Source organism: Triturus cristatus, chromosome 12 (genome assembly GCF_964204655.1).
Source record: "Triturus cristatus chromosome 12, aTriCri1.1, whole genome shotgun sequence".
Taxonomy (NCBI): domain Eukaryota; kingdom Metazoa; phylum Chordata; class Amphibia; order Caudata; family Salamandridae; genus Triturus; species Triturus cristatus.
The window spans coordinates 858,699,324-858,718,838 of record NC_140595.1 but is presented as its reverse complement, the minus strand read 5'-3'; the positions used below and the strand labels follow the sequence as shown (position 1 = coordinate 858,718,838).

The 19,515-nt window shown below is 43.5% G+C and overlaps 1 protein-coding gene across 3 annotated transcripts in view; it reads left to right on the top strand.

Moving 5' to 3' along the window:
• Positions 1 to 880: 880 nt before the first annotated feature.
• The window catches only part of LOC146783114 (uncharacterized), a 108,501-nt gene continuing 89,866 nt past the window's right edge, over positions 881 to 19,515 (top strand). Inside the window, exons 1-2 of one of the 3 annotated variants that reach the window (XM_085637316.1) lie at positions 1,897 to 3,062; positions 3,447 to 3,668. In XM_085637316.1, coding sequence (XP_085493442.1) covers positions 3,645 to 3,668 — 24 coding nt within the window. In that variant the 5' untranslated portion in view covers positions 1,897 to 3,062; positions 3,447 to 3,644. Of the gene's footprint in view, positions 959 to 1,896; positions 3,669 to 19,515 lie in introns of those variants that run through there. The other 2 variants (XM_085637314.1, XM_085637315.1) reach the window with 2 other exon arrangements.

Here is a 19,515-nt window from a genome sequence, read left to right as displayed (position 1 = left end):
CACAGACTGGCCCACAGTCAGGGAGCACAGGCAGGCCCGCAGTCAGGGAGCACAGGCAGGTCCGCAGTCAGGGAGCACAGTCCGCAGTCAGGGAGCACAGACAGGCCCGCAGTCAGGGAGCACAGACAGGCCCGCAGTCAGGGAGCACAGACTGGCCCACAGTCAGGGAGCACAGACAGGCCCGCAGTCAGGGAGCACAGGCAGGTCCGCAGTCAGGGAGCACAGACAGGCCCGCAGTCAGGGAGCACAGACAGGCCCGCAGTCAGGGAGCACAGACAGGCCCGCAGTCAGGGAGCACAGTCCGCAGTCAGGGAGCACAGACAGGTCCGCAGTCAGGGAGCACAGACAGGGCTGCAGCACTGCTGAAAGCACCGCCTGCGTCACGCTGCACTAGCGCCTCGTCCCAGTGGTGATGTTATAGTGCTACATGACGTCATTGCACCATTTGCAACGCCAGTACATCGCTGCCCGATAGGAATGCCAGAGAGACTGCACTGCAGATGCGTGTCCTCCTAGACCCACACAGTCTTGGGGCCCTAGACTAGGGCCTCGTGTCTCAGGATAGCGCCTTCCTTCCTAAGCGCTACACGTGCGGGACTTCACGCGGCCGCAGGAGCTCAGCCTTCTCTCATGTGACGTCTTTCCTCGCTGTACAGGAGAGGGAGAGACAGAGAGAATGATGGAGGGGCGAAGAGACAGACAGCGAGAGAGGGAGTGTCTGTGTGGATCGGAATCAGCGGCGTCCCTCCACAGCGCATGCGCCTCTAATGAGAGGGAGTGAGTGTGTGAAGTGTCTCCACATGTTGTGCTTGTCGCTCAAAGCTTCCCCACAAGGAGCGTGGAAGAGCAGTGTCTCTCTGGTGAGCGTGGGTGTTGGGAGCACTGTGTGTGCATGTGTGAGCTTCGTCAACACCCGGAGGGACGGCACAGAGAGGCGCTGTGCAGATGGGAGCAGTGGGTCAGTCCCTACAGAGGCTCAGTGTCAGGGGGCTGTGAGGGAGCTGTGTGTGAGGACAGGAGCAGTGTCTCCCTACAGAGGCTCAGTGTCAGGGGGTTGTGAGGGAGCTGTGTGTGAGGACAGGAGCAGTGTCTCCTCCCTACAGAGGCTCAGTGTCAGGGGGCTGTGAGGGAGCTGTGTGTGAGGACAGGAGCAGTGTCTCCTCCCTACAGAGGCTTAGTGTCAGGGTCGCTGTGAGGGAGCTGTGTGTGAGGACAGGAGCAGTGTGTCAGTCCCTACAGAGGCTCAGTGTCAGGGGGCTGTGAGGGAGCTGTGTGTGAGGACAGGAGCAGTGTCTCCCTACAGAGGCTCAGTGTCAAGGGGCTGTGAGGGAGCTGTGTGTGAGGACAGGAGCAGTGTGTCAGTCCCTACAGAGGCTCAGTGTCAGGGGGCTGTGAGGGAGCTGTGTGTGAGGACAGGAGCAGTGTCTCCCTACAGAGGCTTAGTGTCAGGGGGCTGTGAGGGAGCTGTGTGTGAGGACAGGAGCAGTGTCTCCTCCCTACAGAGGCTCAGTGTCAGGGAGCTGTGAGGGAGCTGTGTGTGAGGACAGGAGCAGTGTCTCCCTACAGAGGCTCAGTGTCAGGGGGCTGTGAGGGAGCTGTGTGTGAGGACAGGAGCAGTATCTCCCTACAGAGGCTCAGTGTCAAGGGGCTGTGAGGGAGCTGTGTGTGAGGACAGGAGCAGTGTGTCAGTCCCTACAGAGGCTCAGTGTCAGGGGGCTGTGAGGGAGCTGTGTGTGAGGACAGGAGCAGTGTCTCCCTACAGAGGCTTAGTGTCAGGGGGCTGTGAGGGAGCTGTGTGCGAGGACAGGAGCAGTGTGTTAGTCCCTACAGAGGCTCAGTGTCAGGGGGCTGTGAGGGAGCTGTGTGTGAGGACAGGAGCAGTGTCTCCTCCCTACAGAGGCTCAGTGTCAGGGGGCTGTGAGGGAGCTGTGTGTGAGGACAGGAGCAGTGTCTCCTCCCTACAGAGGCTCAGTGTCAGGGGGCTGTGTGTGGAGGGATCAGTGGGGGCAGTGAGGGAGCTGTGTGTGAGGACAGGAGTAGTGTGTCCCTACAGAACCCAAGTGTCAGGGAGCTGAGTGTGGACGGGTCACCCTGTGGGAGCGGTGAGGGAGCTGTGTGTGAGGACAGGAGGAGTAGTGTCTCCCTACAGAGGCCAAGTGTCAGGGAGCTGTGTGTGGCGGGGTCAGAGGGGGCAGGCCACCGTGTGGGAGCGGTGAGGGAGCTGTGTGTGTGCAGGTTATCCTGTGGGAGCAATAGGGGGGATCTGTGTGTATCTTTGTGTGACGACAGGTCACCCTGGGGGAGCTGTATACAAGGGAGCTGTGTATGAGTGTGTAAGTGGGGGCAGGTCACCCTGTGGGAGCTGTGAGGGAGCTTTGTGTGTGCAGGTTATCCTGTGGAAGCGGTAGAGTGAGAAAGCTGTGTATGAATGTGTGAGTGGGTGAAGGTCACGCTGTAGGAGCGGTGAGGGAGCTGTGGGTGCAGGTTATCCTGTGGAAGCGGTAGAGTGAGAAAGCTGTGTATGAATGTGTGAGTGGGTGAAGGTCACGCAGTAGGAGCGGTGAGGGAGCTGTGGGTTCAGGTTATTCTGTGGTAGCGGTAGAGTGAGAAAGCTGTGTATGAATGTGTGAGTGGGTGAAGGTCACGCTGTGGGAGCGGTGACGGAGCTGTGGGTGCAGGTTATCCTGTGGAAGCGGTAGAGTGAGAGCTGTGTATGAATGTGTGAGTGGGTGAAGGTCACGCTGTGGGAGTGGTGAGGGAGCTGTGGGTTCAGGTTATCCTGTGGAAGCGGTAGAGTGAGGGCTGTGTATGATTGTGTGAGAGGGGGCAGGCCACCCTGTTGGAGCGGTAAGGGAGCTGTGTGTGCAGGTTATCCTGTGGAAGCGGTAAATTGAGAAAGCTGTGTATGAATGTGTGAGTGGGTGAAGGTCATGCTGTGGGAGCGGTGAGTGAACTGTGGGTGCAGGTTATCCTGTGGAAGCGGAAGAGTGAGAAAGCTGTGTATGAATGTGTGAGTGGGTGAAGGTCACGCTGTAGGAGCGGTGAGGGAGCTGTGGGTGCAGGTTATCCTGTGGAAGCGGTAGAGTGAGAGAGTTGTGTATGAATGTGTGAGTCGGTGAAGGTCACCATGTGGGAGCTGTGAGGGAGCTGTGGGTTCACGTTATCCTGTGGAAGCGGTAGAGTGAGGGCTGTGTATGATTGTGTGAGGGGGAAGGCCACCCTGTTGGAGCAGTAAGGGAGCTGTGTGTGCAGGTTATCCTATGGAAGCGGTAGAGTGAGAAAGCTGTGTATGAATGTGTGAGTGGGTGAAGGTCACTCTGTGGGAGCAGTGAGGGAGCTGTGGGTGCGGGTTATCCTGTGGAAGCAGTAGAGTGAGAGAGCAGTGTATGAATGTGTGAGTGGGTGAAGGTTACTCTGTGGGAGCTGTGAGGGAGCTGTGGGTTCAGGTTATCCTGTGGAAGTGGTAGAGCGAGGGCTGTGTATGATTGTGTGAGGGGGCAGGCCACCCTGTTGGAGCGGTAAGGGAGCTGTGTGTGTGCAGGTTATCCTGTGGAAGCAGTAGAGGGGGGAGCTGTCCCCTCAGCAGTCTCGCCACCTCCTTTGTTCACTCCTCTCCCGTGCTGTGCACTGAACACAAGAGCGTTATGGCCCAACCACACACCGAACAGGTGAGTGGGGTCTGTCTTGGGGTCATGATCCTGAGATAACCACCTCCCTGCATGTGAAGGGCCTGGTTGGGGGAGGGGTGGTCAACGTTCATGAGTATCCTACTTTTTAAGCACTATGAGACCAATTCATAAGCGACACTTTGTCGTCATTTTAGTGTTGCTACAATAGTACTACAATATGCTATCCACAAACTTAGCTGAGGAGACCTCCACGTCTCTGTCGTTTCCGTGTGGCTATCGCAGCGGTTCCAGGATTCTCCGCACACACAGATGTATGTTTTAGTAGTAATGTGGGAGGAACATGGGAGAGCGGCTGGAAAGTGGGGAATATTTCCTGCTATTTGGGAGGGGATCGGGGAGGAGGAAGAAAGGGTTTAGGAAGAGCTAAGGAGGGATCTAGGGAAGAACGTGCAAATACAAACGTCCACGCACAGGGAAATACAATCATTGCTATTCACAAACTACACTTCTTACTTACTGCAGCCAAAAAGGTCCCAAAACCGTAGTTAATGAAATCCAACGGAGCCTCGGAGTAAGTCTAGTACTGGACGTGGCCACTCAAAGGTACTCAAATGCACTCTCATAGAAAACAATGTTTAAGGGGTTTAAAAGAACACCTTGTAGGAAATAACGTTAAACAAAATAATTTATGTTTATATGTATACATATATTCACTGAAAAAAACAAAGGTTAAAGTGACAAAATAGTCAGGTGAAAATGTCAGTTTAGACATAACAGTGAACTAAAATAACACTGACATTCCCCTTTTACTAAAACTTGCGAACTCGCTAAGCAGTGTTGCCATCAATGATCTCTTTTCAGATGTTATCAATGATGTTATCAATGATGTCACTTCAAACGTCATTAGTGATGTCATAGAACATGTCATGAGTGATGTAATATGTGAAGGTATAAGCAGTGCAGTTCATTTAAGTACGACTGATGAATGTCAGTTTTTTAATTTAAAATGTTACATTTAAACTGACATTTTCACCTAACCTTTGTTTTTTACAGTGAATTTCTAAAGTTATCCTAACATAAAGTAATAGTTTATTACCTCATGTAACTATTCCAACCCCCCTCTGCTCACATCCTTTGGGCAAGCGCAATGTGAGGTTAGTACAAATCCAAAAGAAAAACGGTTGTGGTATTTACCACCACACACTGTGAAGTTCCTAGTAACGATGTGCTCACTCCAAGGGTCAACCGTAATAAACACCCCAATATTTAGATCCATACAAATAAAGGTTGAATGAGCACTGTCTTAGTTAATTAATTAATCAATCAAACTCATAGGTTACATTCCTAAAGTTATATTTCACTGTATGTCTAACAGTCCATAGAAACAGAAACCAATATATCAGGGAGAAAGAAATAAAAAAATGAAGCAATATCTTGATTCTTATATTCATAGACTTTTTCTTTGATTAGCCGTTTCCTATAATAAGCACACAAATACAGCCAACACGTTTCGTCCCACCTTAGAGGGACTTCTTCAGGGCTGAAAGAGACATATAACACAAACTAACATATTACAAACACATCACAGATAAATTAATACATACATTTACAGTAGCATATAAATAGTGTTAAAACATTACAATACATATACACGACAAATTACATATAATCAAACATTAAAACTTTTTAAAATAAAATATGACATCTAACAATGTATGCACAAGTACTATACAATGAACCTCAACTAATTAATATCATAATGTAAAAATGTTGTACATACTCCAGAAACAAAAACACATGGACAAAAAACAGTAAACTACAACATTTATTATCAACAACATCGTCAAAGATTCTCTATTGAACCTGATAAAATGTTCCATCTCTCCTTATTTACCTGTTCAAACTTAGACGAAAACTTAGGAAATACCCACTTAAAAATAAGTATAAAACTCTGTGACTCTTTCTTAGTACAAGACCACTGGTTTCAGATTTATCCACTGAAATGTGACTACACAACTACGTAATTTTAACCATAATGTGAGACCATGTCCCTTTCCAAAGCGTAAGTCATTCAGAAATACGAAGATCCCAATCTAACTCAAAAGACATTAGCAGTCGAAAAAAGCAATTCCTCTGGACGGAAGAAAACACAAAAGTCAATGACCACGATCTAAACTTGTTTTTCAAAGAAACTTTACTTAAGTGCCCTCTGGTCTTGAGACCCAGACCACAAGGTGAGACTTACCAGCAATTTGCCTCAAAAAAGGACAGTCCAAAAAGAAGGAGGCTTCTTGTATATCTAGGGGCAAAGTCTGTCTCGCAGATATCGATGTACGTCAAAGCCATGTTTGCCAATGTTTAAGATATAAAAATCTGTTTGTGGGGTTAGGTGTAGGGCCTAGCAGACAACCCCTGCTGTGGACGGCCTTCAACCGTGGTTGAAGTGGGGTTGGCTGCAGGGACTACCTTGCAGCCAGGCCCTATGCCCAATCCCCGTCAGTGGCCATCCCCCTGCATGCTCGATCCCCTGGGACTAATCCACTCGGTCCCGGGGTCGGTAGCTCTATCCTGCCGCCTTATACTTCATTTTAAAAAAATTGATTGAATTGTTTTGTAACATTTTCGGACTCAGTGCCCTTGTCCTGTAATGGTGACCACAACATTTCTCTTCATGTTGCGTGCAGCCAATCAGAGCGCGAGGTTCTGTGAGGTGCCCAGCAGGAAAAAAACACTCTCGTCCAATTAGATCGTACTATAATGTGAAGTTGCCTGCCCGCGGGACTCATGTGAGTGTCGCACGAACCAAACTGTCCATATATCTATACATTTTAAACCTTTATTCCTGAAAAAATAGAAAACAGATTTGCACCATATCACAAAAAACATGGTTCCTACGAAAAGATCTATCTTTTTGGCAAGTTTGGGGTAATTTTGTTTAGCTGCTTTGTTTTTAGCTTTATTCCAAAACCCCTAGAGAAATTGCTAGTAGAAATTACGTTTTGGAACCATCTGTTTATATTGGCCCCGCTTGATGGATCATCCCAAAATGTTCAAGGAAGGAGCTGAGGTGGATGACATTTTTTTGTTGGAAAGTTTTGTGACAATCTTTCAATTAGTGCCAAAGTTATAAGAAAACCGAAAACCAAAAAAATCAATTTCCTATGGTAATTAGGTCCTAACTATACACTGGTGACTGCCACTGAGTGATCTATTACATACTGCAGTTCCCAGTAGGTTGTTATAATTAGGACCTAGTTTCCATAGACAAAGCATTTTTTGTTTTGCTAATACTTTTGGTGCTGTTTGATGAATATTCACAAAATCTTCAATACTAGTATGACAATCACTTCAGCTGCTGTCTAGGAAGTTTTTGGGAGATTCGTCAAGCGGGGGCTAAGAAAAAGGGGGGGGGTCCAAAATGTGTTTTCCCCATGCAATTTCCCACAGAGACTTTGAACATGACTACAGCCCTAAGCGCTGAATGGAATTACAACAAATTTAGGAGAAAGGTAGCGCTTGGTTCAGAAAGAGCCCTTTTTGTAATATGGTGTAAATCTGCACAGTCATTTTGGAGTTATTAAAGAAAAAGATTTATAGATATCTAGGGACTTGGAGGGTCGACGGATCCAACAGAACTAATGGTGAGATCTGATTGGCTGCCAATACTTCATCCAGGAAGTGTTGGCAGCCATCTTGGGACTCAGACTCAGCCAAGTCCCAAAATAAAAGTTTTAAAAAAACAGAAGGGGGTATGGTAGGAGTACCCTGACCTCCTAGACCTGGTGGTGAGGTTCCACAGAGACCCAGCCGGGGCCAGAATACTTTTTTTTGTAATTTTGTTTGCGAATCCGGATATCCATGGCAAAACAAAATAACAAATGCTGTTTCTCAAGCTTGTATTTTAATCACCCCCCCTGGGTTGGCCAGGTTCCGAGGGGTGTATTCATTAATTAAATTGGGGGAGGGGGCTGCGTGGCCCGCCTCCTGGGATGATTTTGGCCCCGGGGACCCCATCCTCCAGGATCCGGCAGTTCAATGCCAAGGAATTTTAAGGTGGTGTCTAAGTATGAATGTATCACTTATATTAATTTGAAGGTGCAGCATAAATGATAAATTAAAAATATAACTATAACTTTAGAATGTCTAATGCTCATGAATTTAAGTTGGGTTTGCATATCAAACAGAGGTACAGTTTTCATAGCTATAACTTTTCTTTAACTTTTGTTTTTTGTGTGAATTTCAATGGTTTATCTAATGGTAGTAACAAATTGTCAATATTCGTCCCATTTAGTTTTGCGGAGTGGAGTGCTATTAAGTGGAGTGTAATACAATAAGTTGGAGGAGAGTGCTGTAAAGTCTACTTTACTGCAGTATATTGTGGTATAGTGGAGTGGAGTAAAGTGGAATCAGGTATCCTGGAGTGAAGTATAGTGGAATGGCATAGAGTGGAGTGGATAAGGATACAATACGGTGAAGTATATTGGAGTGGTATAGTGTGTAGTGGTGTACACTACAGTGGTATAGAGTGGGATAACATACAGTGGAGTGTAGAAAAGTAGAGTTACATTTTGCAAATATTGTAGATTGTATTTCCGTCCACTGAACTGGTGTGCAGTGGAGCGCTTGAGATGGGAGTGCTGTACAGTGTAGGAGAATATATTGAAATATCGTTTACAGAAATAGTGTACAGTCAAGTGGCATACAGTGAATACAGTAACAGTGGAGTGGGGTGAAGTGGAATAGCGTACAGTGGAGTTCCATACAGTTGGGTGGCCTACAGTTTCGTGATGTACACTGGGCTTACGTAAAGTTGAGTGCGGTACAGTGTAGTGTTGTAAATCAAAATTCCATACAGTGCAGTGGCGTATATGGGAATGCTGTACAGTGCAGTGGTGCAGAGCGGAATAGCATACACCACAGTGGGATACAGTGCAATAGGGTACACTGCTATGGCATATACTGGAGTAGTATAAAGTGTAGTGCCATACAATAGAGAAGCATGGTATTGAGTAGTCTTCAGTGTAATAACATTCAGTTTAGTGGCATGAAATCTTCAAATGTATATTGAAATGACATATACTGGAGTACTGTACAGTAGAGTGTTGTACAATTGAATAGGGTTAGTTATCGAAGCCTAGAGTCTAGTAATATACAGTGAAGTGTCGTTTAGTGTCATGGCATAGAATATAGTCTTGTAAAGTGTAATAGCATGTAGTTGAATAGCATATAGTGGAATAGCGCAAACTAGAGTTGCATACAGTGAATAGAGAATAGTTGTGATCAGTATAGTGTAGGAGTGTCCAGAAACTGTCATACACATAATTGTAATAGAATACAGTGATGAACAGTATAATAGTGTAGAGTAGTGTTGTAGACTATAGTGGCGTACAGTGTAGTTCGGTGGAGTAGAGTGGACTGATGTACACTAGATTAGCGTACTATATAGTGGTGCATACTGGAGTGTCATGAAGTGGATTACCATTCTTTAAACAGCGCACAACGGAGTGCCGTAAAGTGGATTGTGATACAGTACAGTGGCATAAAGTGGAGTGTGTAGATTTAAGAAAACATAAGATTAAAGTGTGTGAAAAAATTTAAATTTTACATCTGCAAAATATATTATAATATGTAAATGTACATTTTCTGGTTGTTTAATAGTATAAGTAATGTTAAAATATACATTAAATAAAACATAGTTATATATTGTGCTATTGTGTACAGTGCTAAGTTCACGGTACGCCATGTTACATGGGGCTCACAGCTGGGTGTGTGATTGGTTATTGGCTGTGTTTACTAAAAGTAAAAATGAGCCATATAGTTTTTATCACAAATTTCCATTATTGTGCGGTCAGCGTTTTGCTGAATTATGGCCTAGGGTGTTACATATAATTAAGTATTCAGTTTTATTGTTATTAACAACCTATTACCACTTTATTTCAGTTGTAATAGGGTACCTTTTTTTTTTATAAATGTGTAGATATTATCGACTTATGGATTTTAAAATATTTTCCCCCTTAATAATTTTGGAGCGATTGTCCGAATCTCTGCCAAATTTAGCATACTTGTTCCACATGTTGCATTGTGAAAGGAGTGAAAGTTTTGCCGGGTTTAGTTAAGGGGGTCCAAAGAAAAAAGGTGAGTCCAAAGAAAAAAAAGGGGTCCAAAAACATGCTTAACTGCGGTGTATTTCACATACAGTTTTGTATTTTATGTTCCAAGAAAACCATCAGTGCATTTTGTTACCATGTGGCAGGATTACATGTCATAGTGTCCGCAAGACTATTTTGCGTAGTTTAGGTAAGTAGTGTAAGTGATTTATAAGTGTTAAGGTATTTCAAGTTAGTAAAATCTGTTGTTGCATTATTTTAGCAAAATATGCGGGTATTTTGCAAAATATACCACAGTACATAGTGATTTCAAGTTATTAGCTAATTGTCTGATCATTGGCTTTAGAAAAGTTAAAGGCAGCTATGTTGTTTTAGGTACACTTTGCCCGTGCTCTGCGTTACACCTTTCGATGTAGGTAAGTATTAGGTGTGATACTTTTGTCCTAACTATTATCACTTTAGTAAAGTGATAATAGTTATATCAAAATTTTTGTAAGTTCCTACATATATATTTTTTTTAAATATCGAGAGCGCTGTGGTACCACAGTACTCCTAAAAACATTTTGTAAGGTTAACATTTTTCTTTTTTAATTTCTATAAATGTTCATATATATATATATATTCAGTGAAAAAACCATAGGTTTCACACACGTTATAGTTAGGAATTAGCATTTAAAAAACCTTAGAAATTCAGTGAAAAAACCATAGGTTTCACACATGTTATAGTTAGCTGGACATTTTACTCGTAAAAAACCAATGAAATTCCCCCGTTATAGTTAGTTCAGCTAACTATAACTCGCGCGCCCGCAATGAACTGCTGATGACGTCACATATTACATCACTCATGACATGGTCAGTGACATCACTCATGACATCACTGATGACATCTCAAATGACATCACTGATGACATCATCCAGTGAATGTGTGTTTTTCTGAAAATTAAATATGTTTTATATATGTATATCTCAAGGTCGATGGAAGAATAAATGGGTATATAAGTGTCTAAATGGATGATTTGTTTTTGAAAAATTGATTGTTTAACTGACTGATTAAGTGTATCATAGTGAATACATGTTTTAGTGAGTAATGTTTAAATATGTATATATCTGTATCAGTCTCTCACTTTGTGTATAAGTGGCTGCATGGGTTGGTGAGTAGCTACATGGGTGTCTATATAGGTTATTAGTTGGTTTTTTGAGTATCAGTCTGAGTGTCTGCATGGTTCGGTGGGGGGTATTACGTAGTGCATAGGTGTATGAATGAGTGACTCACTGTTTGTATGTGTTGAACACAGCATGTGTGCAGGACTGTATGGGTGGATGAGTGTGTGCATGGATGTGTTATTGAGTGAATGACTGTCTCAATAGTGTCTTTATGAGTAACTACATATGTTTTAAACTAGTATATGTGACTATTGGTGTATATATGTGAGTATATGTGAGAGTGAGAGATTGAAAGAGTTCTTGTATGAATAAGTATGTGTTTCTATAAGTGATTGTTTAAAAGACTAAGTATGTGTAAGTTTCCGTAGAAGTAAGTGTGGTGGTGTGTGTATAACTGTATATGCAAGTAAATGTATGTTTGATTCTTTGTTAGCATGAGTGACTATGTGTGTGAGTAACTCTATGGATGAGTGGCGTTGTGTAACAGGATGTATAGGTGTATGAGTACATATGATAAGTGAGTACATGTATGAGTGACTGTATTGGACTGTTGGTGAATGAGTGGATGTGTATGTGGATCTTAGAATTACTGAAGAGGTTGTTGTAACTGTTATTGGTATGTCCATTGTTTTGTAAATTTTAGTCTCTATTTTTGAATGTGTGTATCAAAGGTTTTATTAGGGGAAGAGGAGGTCTGCCACTCTATCACAAGGATGATGTCATCAGTGAGGTCATCAGTGATGTCATTTGAGATGTCATCAGTGATGTCATGAGTGATGTCACTGACCATGTCATGAGTGATGTAATATGTGACGTCATCAGCAGTTCATTGCGGGCGCGCGAGTTATAGTTAGCTGAACTAACTATAACGGGGGAATTTCATTGGTTTTTTACGAGTAAAATGTCCAGCTAACTATAACATGTGTGAAACCTATGGTTTTTTCACTGAATTTCTAAGGTTTTTTAAATGCTAATTCCTAACTATAACGTGTGTGAAACCTATGGTTTTTTCACTGAATTTCTAAGGTTTTTTAAATGCTAATTCCTAACTATAACGTGTGTGAAACCCATGGTTTTTTCAGTGAATTTGCAAGGTTTTTTAAATGCTAATTCCTAACTATAACGTGTGTGAAACCCATGGTTTTTTCAGTGAATTTGCAAGGTTTTTTAAATGCTAATTTTTTTTTTCTTCTATTTTTTCTAACATATTTTTATTTTAATTTTCTTACCTTTTATAAAGACTATGATTAAATTTTTAAAATTCTTTAATATGTTTTTTTTTATATATTTTTTAAAATAAACATGTAAAATTTATTTGCAGTACTTTTTTTCTATTTTTTTTTAATTTTTTTAGTACGCGTACCGTAAGCTCACGGTAAGCGTACGGTTTACGCAACGTCCGTAATTTTCCTACGCTGCTTGCGTATAGTTACGCAATTTGCGTAGCCGCGCGTACTCCGCGTGGGACGCGTATGCGTGTACGCTACACGCGCACGTTACGCGGAAGTGCCGGGAGTGACTGTTATGCGCATGCGCGCAAGCGCGTGTCTTTTTTACGCGCATGCGCACTTTTGCCGTAAGCGTACCGTAAGCGTACCGTAAGCGTACGGTAGGTCATGTGATCATGAAACACAACTTTTGATTGGTTGAAACTACTTTCAGTTCTAGAACTCTCCTACACCACACCCATTCCCCTCATTTCTGCTTGTGATCCCTTGGGAGAAGGAGCTGGTTTGTCTTTGGGATACGATGGCAGAACAGCAGAGCTCTTCTGAGAGTGAGGCTAGCACTAGCAGCACTGTCTTGAGGCAGAGATCGAGGAAACAAAAGCCCTCTTATGTATGGGATTATTTTACTTTTCCTGAAGGCCAGCAAAAGGTAAATGCACCCTTAGTGACTTGTAAGCTGTGTAAGCGTGTACTTTCTAGAGGTAATCCTAACAGGAAGTATTCCTTTGGGAATCACACCATGAAGAGACACCTCCAGGATGTACACAGAAGGACACATGGTCATCTTTTTGGAGGTAACTCTTCAGAAAGACAAGCCAGTACATCCACAGCAGCTCAGCCTGAACCATCATCTGCAGGGCTGACTCCTTCTTCTGCAGGTCAGGTGAGCCCTTCATCTGTGGGGGGAGAATCTCCTTTTGCTGGCCCTCTGGAAATCAACCCTCGATTTCGGAAGGTTGATATTCGATGCACATTTTGTCAAGATCTAATTTGCTATAGGGAGACCAGTGTTTCCCTAGTGAACAACAAAATAGATCAACACATTTGTCGCTTTGAATAATTTTCCCATGCTTCCTTTCCTCTGTCCCTGCATGAACACAACGGTTCTTTTAAGAGCCAACCTTATCTTTCATCTTTTTTTTACATATGTTTTTAAAAACTTTTTTTTATTTTTTTTTACCGTACGCGTACGGTGCGCGTACTTTTTTTTTTTTTTTTTAAAAAAACACTAAAAATCAATAAACACATTACAAGGTCCTTGAGAGACTACAATTATTATTATTGACTTACCATACTCACTGAAAAAATATTTATTCATTTGTTTTTTTTTAAAATAGTTTTAAAAATGTTTGTAGTTTTCGAAAATTTTCTATATCTATCTGGAAAAAAAGAAAAAAGTATTAATATTTTTAAAACATTTTATAATACAGTACACATATTTACATTTTTTTCCATAAAATATTTTTGCCTTATTTTTGCTGTTTTCAGAATATATTGCATTTCACTATAAATTGTGAAAGCAATTGCATTCATCATTTTACAGCGGGCAAAAAAAAATAACAATCACAAAGATTGTATTAAAAAAGCCCTGATTCTTTTTTTACTTAAACTTAACATTATAGAAATGCATAATATTCTAAAAAAATATCATCTAATACCAATACTTATTTCTTTAAAATACCGTCTGATATGTTTGTTTCAGAAGTATAATCACAATATTATATCTCAAATAACTCCAAAATACATCTGATTTCATTTCCTTTAGACCAAATAGTATTTTTAAAATTCTTTTTTGATTAAATTTCCAATGGTAATCCAATAAAATTCGAAATTTTTATTTGTACAGATCTCACCGATTCTCTGTAACAATTCCTTTATTGTATTTAAATATATTACTACATTTCTTTTCACAATAGTCACAAAACGAAATTTCTATGCCAATTTGAATGCACACTAACTGCTCTTTTTTTTGGGCAAGTGAAAATCACTTTTACAAACTGTCACATTATGAAACCACTTTTCAGATTTTTTAAAAAGCCCATGTCCAGACTGCTACACTACAGCAAGGGCAACCAGCCTTAGTGATGCTGAATGTATTTGCATTACAGACTGAAACCTGAAAACCCCACTCGCTTGTAAATACTGTGCATGACTATACATGGCAAGCACATGGGTGTGTGCTAAGACTCTGCTTCTTCCCCCAAAAATTCGCTCCCCCTTTCCATCTAATGCAACTGTGAAATCACCAGAGCAAGACGCAATAAATCTCTGCCTATAATTCCTCTCTGCACACAGAGTCATGTTTTCACATTAGTCCCAAAACGAAATTTCTTTGCCAATTTGAAAGCACACTTACTGCTCTTTTTTTTTTCGGCGCAAGTGAAAATCACTTTTACAGACTGACACATTATGAAACCACCATTTGTAACTACAACAAAAACAATTTCCATTTCTATTATTCATTTCTTAAGTTACCACATACATCCCCTCTCAAACTGTAAACTCACCTTTAAAATTAGCTAGTTGTGAAAGAAATGTGACACTCAAACAGCAGATTATCAGAGCCAGGATCTCTGTTGTGTTCACCTCTCTCCTCTCAGCAGAACCAGATAATGGCAAACTTTCCCTCTATTTTTCCACACATATACTTGTAAGTTTCAAATCTCAGTGCTTCCCCCTTTTTTTCAAATGTAATCACACATTTCTATTGGTTGAAAACCAACCCTTTTCCAGAAGTACCCTTCCCCCAACTTGACTTCTGCCTAGTACCCTTCCCCCAACTTGACTTCTGCCTGCTACCATAGCAACAGCTCATGGAACACTGCTGTGTTGAGTTAGGTCAGAAGTTCGCCAAACAATGTTTCAATTCCACAGAGCAAGAGTGCTTGACTTTTCAAACCTAACAGCAAATCCATAGTACTGTTCTTTGGTTACACATTTTTTTTTACCAATACAAAACATGCTTCTATTAATTTACACATACAGCCTAGTTTTTATTCTAGAATGGTATGAAACAGCCAATCAGTTCTTTTTGTTTTGAAAAAAATATGTATGCCTCCATTTCCAAACTGTCTTTCTTTTCATATTGCCATTCTACTGAAAGACACCTCCTGAGTGCATCCAGTTCTCCTTTGAAGATGTTCACAGTGTGGATTGTAGGGCACAGCTATGTCTTCTGGAGTGAAAAGTTTGCAGAGAAAACAGGTATGGTGAGAGACCTTGCTTTGCCAAATGTAGACATTAAATGGATTGGTCAGAGAGGGTTAAAGTGGCACCAATTGATGCCATTGGTGAAATCCTTCATTCAAATCCAACACCCTGACCTCATAATAGTGCACTGTGGTGGCAATGACCTAGGCACTTTGACTGGGGTAGGTCTGGAAATGCTTATGAAGGACACCTTTGCACAACTGTTTACACTTTTCCCTAAAACTGCCTTTGTGTTTTCCAACATATGCCAAAGGCAAAAATGGAACTGGTCCAATCATTTCTGTCCACAGATTGACAAAGCAAGAAAGCACGTCAACAAATCTGTTTCTGCTTTCCTCCGTGACTATGGTATGGGTGCCATTTACCACAACAACTTGCGTTATGACATGCAAGACATTTATAGAGGAGATGGTGTGCACTTCAATGATGAAGGGAACAGAGTCTTCCTCTTGAACCTTAGACTCTGCATCGGTACTTACTTGTAGGTACCACTAAAAAAATGACTTCATAAACACAACAGCTCTTTTTAGAGCTCCCTAATATCTAAACTCTTAAATCTGCTTTTCATTTATTTATTTTTATTTTTTTTACCGTACGCTTACCGTAAGCTTACCGTACGCGTACCCCGTGATTTTTTTTAAAATCAATAAATGTTTTTTTTGTACTTTTCTGTCCTTCTTTGACCCCCTTACAAATGTTAGGGGGTCTGTAACTCTCCTCATTGCCCCCTTTCCTTGTTTTCACTCTTTTTTTTCAGAGTGAAATACACAAAATGGCGGCCGCCGCTTCCTGGTTTCGACCGATTCGAATGTTTACTAAGATCTAAGAGCCAATCAGAATCGCGCTCGCGCACGCCACCGTACGCTTACCGTAAGCGTACGGTAAGCGTACCGTAAGCGGGCTCAGATATATATATTGATTTAAAGGCTATTTTCTCAGAATCTACTGAACAGATTTACACCAAACCTACAAAAGGCACTTCCTTGACCTAGGGACTACCTCTCTGCCAAATTTTGAGTAATTCTGTTCAGCCGTTCGGGCTGTAGCTCGTTCTAAAGGTCCTATGGAAAAATGCATGGGAAAAACGCGTTTTGGGACCCCCCTTTTATCTCAGCCCCCGCTTGACGGATCCCCCCGAGACTTTCAGGGTAGGAGCGGAGCGTAGCGCCCCACCTATTTTGAGAAATTCGCGAGGATTCGTCGACCGGCGCCAAAGTTATTCAAAATAGAATGTTGAGGTTTTCCTATGGAAACGTGGTCCTAACTATAACTACCTACTGGCGACCGCCAGTAGGTAATATATATATATATATATATATACACACACACATATACATATTACCTACTGGCAGTCCCCAGTAGGTAGGTATAGTTAGGATGTAATTTCCATTGGAAGACCGAATAACTTTGCGTCGTTTGATGAATCTTTGCAAAATTTTCAAAACTAGCTCACTCCAGCTGCTGTCTTGAAAATGTCGTGGTAATCCGTCAAGCGGGGGCAGAGAAAAAGGGGGGTCCCAAAACGTATGTTAATTCCCATAGAGATTTTAGACACGACTACAGCCCGAACTGCTGAACGGAATTAAACCAAATTGGGCAGAAAGTTACCTGTTGGTCCAGAAAGCGACCTTTTGGTAAATTGGACGTACATCCGTTCAGTAGCTTTTGAAATATTAAGGAAAATCCCAATTTGTATATATAGGGCCGCAGAGGATCTGCCACCCCTTCCGATCTCGGGTTGAGATCTGATTGGCTGCCAACACTTCAGTTGAGATCTGTTGGCAGCCGTCTTGGGTCTTGGTGTAGGAAGCTGGCTCTGTAAGGTATAGTGGGCACAGAGTCCATGGAGTCCCCAGAGGTATAGCAGAGGCTAAATTAAGTAAATACTAACAGCTCTCTTTGTGGTAGTGTGGGTGAGCAGTTAGGCTTATCCAGAGAGTGTGTTAAGCATTTATTGTATTCACTAAATCAAGGACTGATTACACACACTCAGAGACAGATTCCAGACCAATGAGATAAGTATAAAATAAATATATACTTATGTTTTATTTTAGAACCAAGCAGGACTTGGCACAGGTGAGTAAAATAAACTTTTAGAAGCAGGACTGCTTAAGGGAATGCAGTTGTGCTCGACATTTCAGTTCTTTACAGGTTGGTATCACTTTCAAAATGCAGTTGGAATCATACAGTAAGTACTTTCAGATTACTTTTGGGTTACTTTTGGATTACTTTGAGTACTTGGGGTGGTATGCTCAGATAAAACACCCTAGAATCTCTACATACAAGGTAATTACGACTTTGTATACTTTGCAATAGAATTCTCTTTTTTTCATACAACACAGTTCAACGCTTAGACATTGTTTAGGCCCCAAATCATGGGTTCCTATGGGGAAAAAGTCTTAGCTGTATTGAAGGTAAGTACACAACTTACAATGGTGAGTTTTGGGGGTTAGGACCAAGGTTCCCTAAGGTCTAGATGGGCACTCGAGTTGCACCACCAGTGGCACTGGGGTGGCTGGGTGCAGAAAGCAGTGGCCCACTGTTAGCAAAGGGGACTAAGAGGGAGTTTGGTTAGGGACTACTGACGAGCAGGCTACTCAGTTGTGGAAAGCAAGCTCCTGGGGTTAAGGTCTGCACTGCAGGGGCCAAAGGCCACCACCAGCAGCACTGGGGAGGTCGAGTGCAGGGTGCAAAACAGACTTGGAGGTCCCTGTACCTTCCAATGTAGACCTTCGGTTGTGGAAAGATGCTGCAGGCTCGGGTAGGGAGACTTCCTGAAGGCGACCACCGGCTGGCGAGGTAAGTTGGGATCTGGGGGGATGCCTGGACACCGACGGTTGGGCCACCGAAGGCCGTGGGGCATTGGGTGCAGGGGTGTCTTCTGGCCTCAGGGTTTCCTTACCAGCTCAGGCCGCCGTCGGGGGTACCCTTCAGGTTGAGGCTGCAGGCATCGTCAGGAGTCCTGATGGAGGTCGGAGATCATCAGATCCCAGGTCAGGATCTCTAGGAACAGAACCCGGATTTTGGAGGTGAGTCTTGTTTTTGAGCAACTCTGGTGCTCACAGTAGACAGAGTCTGTGGGAAGGTCGCAGGTCAGGTCCTCCGGGCTATGGGGGTTACTGGACTAGGGTTCTCGCTGTAGGCCGGTTGTAGATGGCACATGCTGGTAAGACTGGGATCAAGGCAGTTGGTGTCCTCTTCTCCTTCCTGGGTCAGCACGGCCCTTCGGTCCTTCTACTTTCTTCCTTGAATCTGTAGAGGCAAGGTTCAGGGTTACCCCTAAATACTAGATTTAGGGGTGTTAATGGGGTGTGCAGGTTGGGACCAATGGGTCCCTTCCTTGGGGTGGGAACACCCCCTATTATACCATCCTCCCTAATTTGCAGAATCCCCTCATCTTGAAGATGAAGGGGACTGAGATGTGTGCTGTGCTTCACCTCGCCTCACCCACCTGAGGGGTGGGGTTGGCAAAGGTGGGCGCTGTTGGAAAGGCGTCCGCCGGAGGGGGGTTCGGTACACGTCTTGCCCACCCCGGTGACCCACCTCTCCCCAGTAGGCCGAGCCAGGCGCGCACACCCTGAACTCACACTACGAACAGAAGGACACCACACGTATTCTTTGTAGGACGATAGGTTCTTTTATCGAAGGTTTCAAGGGATCTTTATGATCCAAGGAGTAAGTAGTACATCAGCGGCACAAGATACTACAAATCGGTGGTAGGGGAATGGGGGTAGCGGGACAGTCTTTGAAGGTAGTGTCTCTGCCAAGTATCCTGCGGATAGCTCACAATCCTCGAGCTGGGCGATCTCTTGCCAATTCGGACTCGAGGGGAGCGCCGCGAGTCACTCAGCAGGCACAGGTAGTCGGAGTTCGGGAGCCGCGATCTTGTCAGCAGGGCTCAGATGGTTCAATGGCTGGGGGCCGCGAGTCACTCAGCAGGCCCAGGTGGTTCGGAGTTCGGGAGCCGCGATCTCGTCAGCAGGGCTCAGATGGTTCAATGGCTGTGGGCCGCGAGTCACTCAGCAGGCCCAGGTGGTTCGGAGTTCGGGAGCCGCGATCTCGTCTGCAGGGCTCAGATGGTTCAATGGCTGGGGGCCGCGAGTCACTCAGCAGGCCGAGGTGGTTCGGTATTCGGGAGCCGCGACAGCGTCAGCAGGCTTTGATGGTTCCAGGTCT